We start from the raw sequence: 13,611 nt of genomic DNA, 5'->3' as shown, positions 1-13,611 counted from the left end.
GAATAATATTCCATTTATATATAAATATATATATATATGTACATACACACACACACCACATCTTCTCTATCCATTCATCAATTGATGAACACTTGAGCTGCTTCCATAATTTGGCTAGGCATGCGTGTATCTCTTCCTTGCATAAGTTCCTTATATATTTTTGGATACTAACCCTTTATCAGATATGTCATTTGCAAATATCTTCTCTGATTCCCTAAGTGGCCTTTTAGCTTTGTTGATTGTTTCTTCACTGTGCAAAAGCTTTTATTTTGATGTAGTCCCAATAGTTTACTTTTCTTGTTGCTTCCCCTGCCTCAGGAGACATATCTGGAAAAATGTTGCTAAAGAACTTATAAAACACAACACCCAAAAAACAAATAATCCAGTTAAAAATTGGAAAGAAAAAAGTGGGCAGAAGACATGAGTAGACATTTTTCCAAGGAAAACATACAGATGACCAACAGACACATGAAAAGATGCTCAACATCACTTGTCATCAGGGAAATACAAATCAAAACTACAATGAGATATCTCATCACATCTGTCAGTATGGCTAAAATTAACAACACAGGAAGCAACAGAAGATGTTGGTGAGGATGCAGAGAAAGGGAAACCCTCATGCACTGTTGGTGGGAATGCAAAGTGGTGCAGCCACTCTGGAAAACAGTAGAGAGGTTCCTCAAAAAAAGAAATAGAATCATCCTGTGATTTAGCAATTTCATGACTAGGTATTTACCCAAAGAATACAAAAATACTAACTCGAAGGGACACATACACTCCGATGTTTATAGCAGCATTGTTTACAATAGCTAAATTATGGAAAGAGCCCAAATGTTCATCCATTGACTGATGAATAGATAAAGAAGACAGAATATTACCCAGCCATAAGAAATAATGAAATATTGCCATTTGCAGTGATGTGGATGGAGTTAAGAGTATTATGCTAAGTGAAACAAGTCAGGAAAGACAAATAGCATATGATTTCACTCATATGTGATTTAAAGAAACAAAACAAACAATCATAGCAGGGAAAAAGAGAGAGGAAAACCAAGAAACAGACTCTTAACTATAGAGAACACACTGATGGATACCAGATAATAGGTTGGTGGAGAGATGGGTTAAATAGTTGATGGGGATTAAGGAGGGCACTTGTGATGAGAACCAGGTATTATATGGAATTGAATCACTAAATTGTACACCCAAAACTGATATTATACTGTATGTTAACTAACTGGAATTTAAATAAAAACTAAAAAAAATAGGAAAAAATGTTGGGGGGAGTTAAGATGGCAGAGGTGTTGGGAGACCCTAGGCTTGCCCTTTCCCTCAAATACAGCTGATAAATATCAAATCATTTTGAACACTGAAGAAATAAATCTAAGGACTGAGAGTAAAAATTCGTGGTCTGAGGATCTCCTGGGTTTCACATGGAGAAGCAGTTACCCTGCTTGGAGCGCATTTGGGAGAGATTGCACAGCCTCTTTAGGGGCAAAAGACCTGGCAGATGCCACTGACCTACCCTGTTCACTAACATAGGAACAGGAACACTGGCTGAGGGCAACAAGCCTTTGTGCTGGCTTTCTGCTACGCTTTACCAAAAACTCTGAACTACTGCATGGTTGTGCAACCGGTTTCTGGGACAAGCCAGCACTGGCCACAGCACAGCAAGAACCTCCCCCAGAGGGTCAGCATGGGTCCCCGCCATGCAGATCTCTAAAATACGGAGTTGTTTTTTTTTTTAACGTTTATTTATTTTTGAGACAGAGAGAGACAGAGCATGAACGGGGGAGGGTCAGAGAGAGAGAGACACAGAATTTGAAACAGGCTCCAGGCTCCCAGCTGTCAGCACAGAGCCCCACGCGGGGCTGGAACTCACGGACCGCGAGATCATGACCTGAGCGGAAGTCGGCCGCTTAACCGACTGAGCCACCCAGGCGCCCCTAAAATATGGAGTTTTGAAACCCAGCTGTGTGCCTGAGATAAAACACAGGAGTGCTGTGCTGCCTGGTAGGCAGACAGCTCAGATGCAAGCAGGGTTAATGCAGAGATCTGGTGGAAGCCAGAGACACAAGAAAGGTGATTGTTCTTCTGTGAGGGCCTCCTGAAGAGAGGTGGATGTGAATTCCCCAATCCAGGGATGAAAATAGGGCGATGACATTTTCACCCCACCCATCAGCACTGACCTACTTCAATGAGCAAAACAGTGCCACCACGTGGAGGCCAGAGCCACTTACACCAAGCCCCGCCCCCCTGCAACCTACAGGTACATCCTCACTAGGGCAAATCCATCTAAGAATTAGCGCAGAAGGCCCCACCCCCAGCAGACCAGCACAAACCCTCACAGGCACCAGGTGTACTGATCATAGAGTGCTACAAAGCATCAGTTCTAGGGGGAATACGACCTAGCTTCCTTTGGTTCCCCCTGCCCTTGGGATACAAAAAAAGCAATTAGAAAAACCTTTTTTTAATCTAGTTTCTTTTAACAAGCATACCAAAGCACATCTATAATCTAGTTTCCTTTTTATATCTTGAAAGTATTATAAGACAGAGGAATTCACCCTAAAAGAAAGAACAGGAAGAAGCAATGGCCATGGATTTAATCAATACAGATATAAGTAAGATGTCTGAACTAGAATATAAAACAATAATTATAAGGATACTAGCTGGACTTGAAAAAAGCATAGAAGACACTAGAGAATCACTTACTGAAGAGATAAAAGAACCAAAAACTAGTCAGTCCAAAGTTAAAAATGCTATAACCAAGATGCAAACCCAGATGTATGCCAAGACAAGAAGTGTGGACAAAGCAGAGGAATGTATGCATGATATAGAAGATAAAATTATGGAAAATAATGAAACTGAAAAGAAGAGGGAATAAAAGGTATTGGATCACAAATTTAGACTTAGGGAATTCAGCAACTCCTTAAAGTATAATAACATTCATATAATAAGAGTCCCAGAAGATGAAGAGAGAGGAAAAGGAGCAGAAGGATTATTTGAGTAAATTATAGCTGAAAACTTACCTAACCTGGGGAAGGGAACAGAAGACATCGAAATACAAGAAGCACAGAGGACTTCTGTTAAATTCAACAAAAGCCAGCCATCACCAAGACATATCATAGTCAAATTCACAAAATACACAAAGAAGTGTGAAAGCAGCAAGGGGAAAAAAGTCCTTAAACTATGAGGGAAGACAGATCAGGTTCACAGCAGACCTGTCCACAGAAATGTGGCAGGCCAGAAGGGAGTGGCAGGATATATTCAATGTGCTGAATGGGAAAAATATGCAGTCAGGGATACTTTATCCAGGAAGGCTGTCAATCAGAATAGAAGGAAAGATAGTTTCTCAGGAAAACAAAAACTAAAGGAGTTCATGACCACTAGACCAGCCCTACAAGAAATATTATAGGAGCCTCTTTGGGGAAAAAAGGACCAAAAGCAACAAAAACTAGAAAGGAACAGAGAACATCACCAGAAATACCCAACTTTACAGGTAACACAAAGGCACTAAATTACTATCTTTCAGTAATCACTCTGGGTATAAATAGACTAAATGCTCCAATCAAAAGATATAGGGTGTCAGAAAGGATTAAAAAAGATCCATCTATATGCTGCCTACACGAGACTCATTTTAGACCTAAAGACACCTGCAGATTGAAAATGAAGGGATGGAGAGCCATCTATCTTGCTAATGGATGTCAAAGAAAGCCAGAATAGCCATAACTTTTTTCAGAAAAAACTGTATTTTAAACCAAAGACTGTCACAAGATATGAAGAAGGGCATTACATCATAATTAAGGCATCTATCCTTCAAGAGATCTAACAATTGTAAATATTTATGCCTCAAACTTGAAAGAACCCAAATATATAAATCAATGAATAACAAACATAAAAAAAACTCACTGATAATAATACAATACTAGTAGGGGACTTTAACACCCCACTTACATCAATGGACAGATCATCTAAGAAAATCAACAAGGAAACAATGGCTTTGAAAGACATACTCAATCGGATGGACTTAACAGATATATTCAGAACATTTCATCCTAAAGCAGCAGAATACACGTTCTTTTCTAGTGCAAATGGAACATTCACCGGAATAGACCACATACTGGGTCACAAATCAGCCCTCAACAAGTACCAAAAAAGACTGAGATCATACCATGCATATTTTAGGACCACAATTGTATGAAACTTGAAGTCAATCACAAGAAAAAAAAATTGGAAAGATTGCAAATACATGGAGGTTAAAGAACATCCTACTAAAGAATAAATGGGTGATGGGCATTAGGAGGGCACTTGTTGGGATGAGCACTGGGTGTATTATGGAAGTGATGAATCACTGGGTTCTACTCCTGAAACCAATACTGCACTGTATGTTAACTAACTTGAATTTAAATTCAAAAAAGAGAATGAATGGGTTAATCAGGAAATTAAAGAAGAAATTTTAAAAAGTACATGGAAGCAAATGAAAATGAAAACACAACAGTCCAAAACTTTTGGGATGCAGCAAAGGCCATCCTAAGAAGGAAGTATGTTGCAATACAAGCCTACCTTAAAGAGCAAGAAAAATCTCGAATATACAACCTAACTTTATGCCTAAAGCATCTAGAAAAGGAACACCAAATAAAGCCTAAAACCATCAGAACAAACAAACAAACAAACAAACAAAAAACAGAACAGATCAACAAAACTAAAAGCTGGTTCTTCAAAAGAATTAATAAAATGGATAAACCCCTAACCAGATTTATCAAAAATAAAAGAGAACAGTTTCAAAAAATAAAATCATGAATGAAAGAGGAGAGATCACAATCAACACCACAGAAATACAAAGAGTTATAAGATAATATTATGAAAAATTATATGCCAACAAACTGGGCTATCTGGAAGAAATGGACAAATTCCTAGAAACATACAAACTACTGAAATTAAAACAGGAAGAAATAGATAATTTGAACAGACCCATAACCAGCAAAGAAACTTAATCAGTAATCAAAAATCTCCCAAAAAGCCACCCTGGAAAACAGTGTGGAGGTTCCTCAAAAAATTAAAAATAGATCTACCTTATGACCCAGCAATAGCACTGCTAGGAATTTACCCAAGGGATACAGGAGTGCTGATGCATAGGGGCACTTGTACCCCAATGTTTATAGCAGCACTTTCAACAACAGCCAAATTTTGGAAAGAACCTAAATGTCCATCAACTGACAAATGTATAAAGAAGTTGTGGTTTATATATACAATGGAATACTACTTGGCAATGAGAAACAATGAAATCTGGCCATTTGCAGCAAGGTGGATGGAACTGGAGGGTATTATGCTAAGTGAAATAAGTCAGGCAGAGAAAGACAGATACCATATGTTTTCACTCATATGTGGATCCTGAGAAACTTAGCAGAAGATGATGGGGGAGGGGAAGGGGGAAAAAGTTATAGAGAGGGAAGGAGGCACACCATAAGAGACTCTTAAATACTGAGAACTGAGGGTTGATGGGGGTGGGGGAGAGGGGAAAGTGGGTGATGGGCATTGAGGGGGGCGCCTGTTGGGATGAGCACTGGGTGTTGTATGGTAACCAATTTGACAATAAATTTTACATATATATATTATATTATATATAATTATATATTTTTATGATTATATAAATTTTATTTTAAAATTTTTATAAAATTATAATTTTATATTATATATAATTTTATATATTTTTATAATTTTTATAAAATTATATAAATGTTATAAAAAAATTTATAATTATATATATATATAAATCTCCCAAAAAACAAAAGTCCAGGGCCAGATAGCTTCACAGGTGAATTCTATCAAATATTTAACGAAGAGTTAAGGGGGCCTGGGTGACTCATTCAGTTAAGCTTCCAACTTTGGCTCAGATCATGATCTTGCAGTTTGTGGGTTCGTGTCCCACGTTGGGCTCTGTGCTGACAGCTCAGAGCCTGGAGCCTGCTTTGGATTCTGTGTCTCCCTCTCTCTCTGCCTCTCCCTGCTTGCTCTCTCTCTCTCTCTCTCTCAAAAATAAAATAAACATTAAAAATTTTTTTAAAAAATAAAGAATTAATACTTATTCTTTTCAACCTGGTCCAAAAAAAAATGGATGGAAAACTTCCAAACTCATTCTACAAGGCCAACATTACCTTGATTCCAAAGCCAAAGACCCCACTAAAAAGGAGAATTATAGGCCAATATCCTTGATGAACATGGATGCAAAAATTCTCAACAAGATACTAGCAAATTGAATCCAACAGTATATTAAAAGACTTCTTCACCACGACCAAGTGGGATTTATTCCTGGGCTGCAGGAGTGGTTAAATATTTGTAAAGCAATCAATGTGATATACCACATTAATGAAAGAAAGGATAAGAACCATATGATCCTATCAATAGATACAGAAAAATCCTTTGACAAAATACAGCATCCATTATTGATAAAAACCCTCAACAAAGTAGGTTGAGAAGGAACATAACTCAACATCATAAAGGCCATATATGAAATACTCACAGATAGTATCATCCTCAATGGGGAAGAACTAATTAAACTTTTCCTCTACGGTCATGAAGAAGACAGCGATATCCACTCTTACCATTACTATTTAATATAGTACTGGAAGTCTTAGCCTCAGCAATCAGACAACAATCTTTCATGCTTTATTGGTTTTCTTTCATGATACACTTGTATTCCTTTCTCTTTATTCTTTGCATATTTATTACTGGTTTTTGATTTGTGGTTATGATTTTGTTGTATGTAACATTTTCTGCATATTGAAGTCTATATTAAGTTGATGGCCATCTATGTTTGAACCAATTCTTTACCCCTCTTTTCCCCATGTTTTGGATATATGGTGTCATATTTTACATTCTTTTATGAATCCCTTGACTGATTTTTAGAGAAATACTTATTTTTAATGCTTTTGTTTTTTACTTTCATACTCTCACTTTTTTGGTCTTTCCTTTCTGTTCAAAAAACCCCTTTTAATGTTTCTTGTAGGGCTGATTTAGTGGTCATGAACCCCTTTTGTTTTTGTCTATCTGGGAAACTTTCTCTCTCCTATTCTGAATGACAGCCTTGCTGGATAGAGTATTCTTGGCTGCAGATTTCTTCCTTTTCACACTTTGAATATATCGTTCCACTCCCTCTTTCCTGCAAAGTTTCTCCTGAAAAATCAGCTGACAGTCTTATGGAGTTTCTTTTGTATTTAACTGTCTTTTTTCTCTTGCTGCTTTAAAATTTCTTTATCACTCTTTTTTTTTGCCATTTTAATTACTATGTATCTTGGTGTGGACTTCCTTGAGTTGATTTGGAGGGGGAAGGGGTCTCTGTGCCTCTGAATGAATTCTACTTTTCTGCCTTTGAGTTTGCTGATATTTTCTTCCACTTTATCTAGTCTGCTCTATTAACTTTGTAAATTCAGTTATTGTATTTTTCAGCGTGTATTTGTGTTTGTTACTTTTTAACATTTTCTATCTCTTTGTTAAAATTCTCACTTTGTCATGCATTGGTCCCCTGACCTTGGTGAGCATCTTTTGGCCATTTTTAAAAACCCTTTGTCAAATATACCATTTATCTCCATTTTATTAAGGTCTGTTTCTGGAGCTTTACCTTGTTCTTTTGTTAGAACATATTCTTCTGTTTCTTCATTTTTTTCACTCTGTGTTGGTTCCTGCATATTAGATAAAACAGCCACCTCTCCCACTCTTGACAGAGTGGTCTTGTGTAGGAGATGGATCTCATAAATCAGCTCAGCCTTAGCTCTTGGTTGTTTCTCAAACTTATATGATTGTCTTAGCCACTTTTTTTTGTTCTTAGTGCCTCCCAGTAGTTGATGGCGTGTCAAGACCTGTCAGTCTCCCAAAAGGGAGGATATCAGTCAGCACCTAGATGCAAACTAATTAGAAGCCAGACTCTTGGTTAGCAGCTTTTAAAGTATACAAGTAGATTTCTTTCTAGGCAAGACCAGGATCTGAGCATATCTGTATGCTCCCTTGCACTAAGCCTTGGGTAGACAGCCAATTAAGAAACTTTTAACTCTTCAGTCCTCAGAGAGAAGCTTGGAATTGAGTTCCCTCCTAATTACTGCACCAGGGGTGGGGTTTATAGTAAGATTGTGTCTCAGCATCTTCCACCCATTTTGATGTGAGTTTTTTTTTTTTCATTTGCCCAATGTTTAGGAGTCACTCAGCTAGTTTCCGGATTTCTTTCAGAGGAAGTTTCGCCATGTGTAGCTATAGATTTGGTATGTGCAGGGGGGGAGGTGAGTTTGGGAGTTTCCTATGTTGCCATCAAGGATCAGCACCACCAGCACTATTTGTAAAGTGCCAAACTGGAAACTACTCAAATATCGATCAACAGTAGAATGTATGAATAAATTATGGTATAGTCACAAAATAAAATTCTATACAGCATGAAGGATAAATGATCTACTTCTCTATAACACAACAATGATAAATCTCCCAAATATATTAAATGAAATAAGCCAGACACAGCAGAGTACATTCTGTAGTATTTTTTGTTATATAAAGTTTATAAACAAGAAAAATTAATCTTTGGTGACAGAAGTCATGATGGTAGTTATCCTTGAGTTAGGGGAGAGACAAGATGGGAAAGGGGGACAAGGGAGTGTTCTGGGATATGGGTAATGATCTGTTTATTGAGTTGGATGCTAGGGGAAGGAATGTGTTCACATCATGAAAATTCATCAGGCTTATGATTTATGTACTTTTATGTATATGTACTATACTTCAGTAAAAGGTTAATTTGACTTAAGTAAAAAAAAAAAAAAAAAGAAAAAAATCCAATATTTTTGGCAAAGGCTTTTCAGTGGCTTCCCATAGTACTCAGAATAAAACCCAAAGTCCTTACCATGGCCTAAAAGGTTATACATGATCTGGCCTATGGCCATCTCCTCCACATTATTCCTTCCTATTATTCCCCTTGCTTACTTAGCTCCAGCCACATGGCCTTCTTGCTGTTCTGCAAACATAATAAAACTCCTTTCCATCCTAATGCTTTTTACTTGCTATTCCTCTTTCCTGGAACACTCTTCCCTCAGCATGTCACATTGTTGGTTTCTTATCATACAGGTACTAGCTTAAATGTCACTTCTTCAAAAAAGTCCTCACTTAACACTCCATCTGAAATAGACTTCCCAATCACTTTTTATTACATTACGGTATTTTTTCTTTATAGCATCTGTAACTATCTATGTATTTATTACTTGTTCTTCATTTGTCTTTCTTAATAGAATGCAAACTCCCCAAAGGCTGGGGTCACATCTGCTATGTTCATCATTGTGTCTTTAACACCTGACATCGCCTAGCACATAGGAGCTGCTCATATAAATGTTAGATTTACATGAATGAATTAATGAAGATCCCTGGGTAAACTGTCCACTAAGCTATAGCTTGGCTTTTCCCCCCAAAGGGAAACACTTAGAAGTTCTAAGTCGTTCTGTTAAAAATAAAGCCATGTTAGTATCACCTCTCTTGCCCACCTCAGCTTGATGAATAGAAAGCTCAGATATTTCCCCAGTGCTTCTGTAAAATTTGGCCAAGAGAATGTACTTTAGATAAAACATCATATCCTAAGAAGAGAAACCAGCTAGAACTTACTTCTATCTCCTACCCCCAGATTCTCCAAAGAAAAAATATATATATGGTCAATAGGCAGTGGAGCTCCTCTCTACAGTCCTATATTCCTAAGAAAACATTGACTTATTCTCACCTTATCTAGGACAAGTAATGAATATAGAAAAGGCCTTATATAGAATTGTTCAATAAGCAAAAGGTGTCTTTAACATGTGTTTGAGGATATCTTTTCTTCTTGTGATTTCATCTTAGATACAACAACTATGACAGAGCTGTCATCAATACTGTGCCTTATGATGTTGTCCATCGTTGGTATACAGCACACCGGACTCTCACAGTAGAGTTGAGGAGACCTGAGAATGAGTTTTGGGTCAAACTAAAGCCTGGCAGGGTGGGTGCCAAACTCTAAAGATGTCAAATAATTTTGATTTAAAGATGTCAAATAATTTTGATTTAAAGATGTCAAATAACAATAAAATGAAGCCAGTGTAGATACTCAATAGATACTCAAGTATTCTTGAGTAAAAGAATACTCAAGAAACAAGTTTGTCAAGTGCAGGACCTATTACCTACTGTAACTTATCTTTGTAACTTCCACCCAGCCTGCTGCAGGGCCATGCACATCCTAAGTTCCAAATGTTTGTTTAATCTCAAAAAGAAAAATATGTCATCAAATGTAATCAGAGAACAACCTAAAGCTTTTTTTAAGTGATCTCTTCTGATTTAGAGTTCCTTTGGTCTGCCCTTTTTCTGATGGTGTTTTATTCTCTGTTTTTGCCCATTCACAGGTTCTATTTATAGACAACTGGCGTGTCCTACATGGCAGGGAATCCTTCACTGGCTATCGCCAACTCTGTGGCTGCTATTTAACAAGGGATGATGTATTAAACACTGCTCGTCTCTTGGGGCTTCAGGCTTAAAATTGACAGCATTAGGATTATGAACACACCCGACACCCTGCCTACCAGAATTTCATATCAGCAGAATAATATTGTGTCAATATCTACTTCAAATTGTCTCTTTATCTCATCACACAAAACAGAAGTTGCAACTAGATCAGTTAGAAAGGAAAGCATTTTAGGAATACCAAAGCCTTTATAAAGCAGGATAAAGCAAAATGTTTGGTCTTAGGACACGTTAACACTATTAAAAGTCATTGAGGACCCCAAAAAGTTCTTGGATGTGGATTATATCTATTGATACTAACTGTATTAGATATTAAGACTGAGAAATGTTTAAAATTCAAGAACACAAAATCACACATCCCTCTCAGTATCAGAGAGATGACATCATCACACATCAGGTAGCCTTTGGAAAAGCCTCTATACATTTATGAGATAATGGGAGTTAAAAAGGCAAATATCACCTTAGTGTTATCATAAAAATAGTTTTTAAACTACAGGCCCACTAAAAGGGTCTCAAGGATCCTTACAGGTGTTTTCAGACCACTCTTTAAGAACCAGTGAGCTGGAGGATACCTTAGGACAGTCCTTTACATAGACCTGTGGATTAAAGAGTTTAACTGAAACCCTACATTTATACCTACAGTGTCCTATAACTACAGATACTACAGAAATTGCTTCATAACACAAGCTCTGTGATAAGGGAGTAACTAAATACAAACACGTGTTTGTATCTTACAAGAAGAGTTATCTCCATCCATGTCATCTCTTGAGGAGTTAAACTATGAAGTCACAATAGCTCCTGTGGAACAAAACCATCAGTTCAATAATTGTGTGAGGGATAATTACAGAAAGTTTTTAGAGACTTCTGAGGTTCCATATGATAATGCATATATACACACATATGCCACAAGAGAGTACAGAGGGTTAGTCTGTAAGACTGTTCAGTGAACTCATCATGATAGATAATGTGCTTCCAAAGAATTGGACATCACTATCCAAACTTGCATTTTTTCTTTTGACGGAATTTAGGATGCAATCTGTTTTCTCCATTTCTGCTGATCTTTTTTTTCTTCTCTTAAAATATTACACATTTTAATTGCTAAGATTTGACAGGGTTAAGTTTAATACCTTGTTTCTTTTATTTTTTTAATGGCTTCCTTTACATATGGGTAGAGAGACAGAGAGATGGGTATGAGGCTTATTTTCCCCTAGGTTTCATTGAAAGTGAAGCTGTACAATAACTTCATTGACCACTATAGAATGATGAAAGAGAATCCAGGCTACTATGTGCACAAGAGGAAAAAAAGCATTATTAGTGAGGATAGAAGTCACAAATCAAAACCAATATTCTGATAGAGAGTAGAGTCTAATCTAATATTCACAAAGAGTCCCTAGTTCACATTTAGTAATGTATGCATTATCTTATTGACTCATCCAGTGTCCTAAAGTATGTTCTCAAAATATTTCTCCATTTTATTTGTAGTATATAGGAATCTTTAAGGGTCTTCATGAAATTTGTCATCCTTAGGTCAAAAGATTGATAATTAAGTCTAGGTTTTAAAGAATATACCCGTTAGCAATCAGAGCAGAAGTAACACTTTAACATGCAGTCTATTCTCCCTACTGTTATATACTCCTGAAATATGTCACCATTAGTATTCATCAGGATATTTACCTTTTTTGAAGTCTTGCTTAACTTAGCCTTGAAAATTATATTTTAACTACAGTCAGCATTGATTTATAACAAGCAAATCACATATTCAGGGCTCTGGAGAGACAGGGATACAGATCAGTCTTTCTCGCTAAAGGATTTCCTTTACCTTCTGTCTCACCTAGGACCTTGATTCATTAATTATTTCACCCTCGCCTAAATTTTCAATCCATACTTTTCTACAATGTACTCTTTTCACAGGAAGAAAGAAGGAAGGTAATCATTTGAGTATTGCCCATGGTGCATTGAAAACTTTCTTTGTGAGATGTTTCTTTTTTACATCTCTTTCTTGTGTCCCTGAATATGTAAGCATGGAGTCTCTGTCTACCAAGCTCAGTGTAAAGTTACTTTTACCTTTTGCTAAGGTGGGATGGGATCTGTGGGTCAGGAGCACTGCGCCTATCATAGTGTTCCATAGCACCTAACATAATCACTACATAATACAAATTTGTTGGAATAAGAATAAATTAATAAATCATTTTCAAATAAATTCACCAGAAATTACCATGTTCTTAGTAAATATGTCCTTTTGTGTTTGGCAGTTAACCAGCACTTTTGTTTACCTTCATCTAGAGTAACAAACTATTAAGGAGGGTTCAGGACTGAGGGGTTTCCTGGGCTTCAGAACTCAGTGTTAAAACTGGGAAAGTACCACACAAACCAGGACTATTGTTCTCTCTACCCTCTTGCTGCTAGCTATGTCTTTTTCTTAGGTTCATCACTGGTTCCCATTTCTGTATGAGTGCTCTGTGCCCTCACAACCTGTGTAGTCCTTTATGAAAAGGAAAAAAGATGGATAAACTATGGTGTGTTATGGTGGTCCCCAAAATAGACCAGCAGCATCAGCATCATTTGAGCACTTGTTAGAAATGAAAATTCTCAGCCCCCACCCTGGACTTACTAAATAAAAAACTGTGGGGGTAGAATCCAGCAGTTTGCGTTTTGGAAAGCCCTCTGGGGCATTCTGGTGCCCATCAAAGTTTGAGAATCACTGAAGGGAAGAGCCTTGTTGTTGAGTTCTAGGCTCTATTTTAGCTATAGTTTGCTTTTCAGTTTTCTCTTCTTCACTTTATTTTTTTACTTTATTTATTTATTTTTAGAGAGGACAGGGGAGAGGGAGAAAGAGAGAATCCAAAGCAGGCTCCAACCCAGCACAGAGCCCAACACAGGGCTTGAGCCCACAAACCATGAGATCATGACATGAGCCAAAACCAAGAGCTGGATACTCAACTGACTGAGCCACCTGGACACCCCCTTTTCTTCACTTTAAAATGGAGGGAGGCCTTGGACTAGGCAACATCTAAAGGCTCTGTCACTCTGTAATTTTGTTTGACCTCTCATAGCTTAAGTTTTCTCATATGAGTAGAGTAAGGAAAATACCTACCTCACAGGTTTTTC

The 13,611-nt window shown here is 37.2% G+C and overlaps 1 protein-coding gene across 4 annotated transcripts in view; it reads left to right on the top strand.

Moving 5' to 3' along the window:
* Positions 1–12,718, top strand: part of TMLHE (trimethyllysine hydroxylase, epsilon) — an 86,471-nt gene extending 73,753 nt beyond the window's left edge. For all 4 annotated transcript variants that reach the window (XM_043570432.1, XM_043570434.1, XM_043570435.1 and 1 more), the window contains 2 exons: positions 9,850–9,988; positions 10,386–12,718. In XM_043570432.1, the coding sequence (XP_043426367.1) occupies positions 9,850–9,988; positions 10,386–10,517 (271 nt within the window). In that variant the 3' untranslated portion in view covers positions 10,518–12,718. The remainder of the gene's footprint in view (positions 1–9,849; positions 9,989–10,385) is intronic.
* The last annotated feature ends 893 nt before the right edge of the window (positions 12,719–13,611 follow it).

Source organism: Prionailurus bengalensis, chromosome X, assembly GCF_016509475.1.
Source record: "Prionailurus bengalensis isolate Pbe53 chromosome X, Fcat_Pben_1.1_paternal_pri, whole genome shotgun sequence".
NCBI lineage: Eukaryota > Metazoa > Chordata > Mammalia > Carnivora > Felidae > Prionailurus > Prionailurus bengalensis.
The sequence above is the reverse complement of the archived record's forward strand: the minus strand, read 5'-3'. Positions and strand labels throughout refer to the sequence as shown.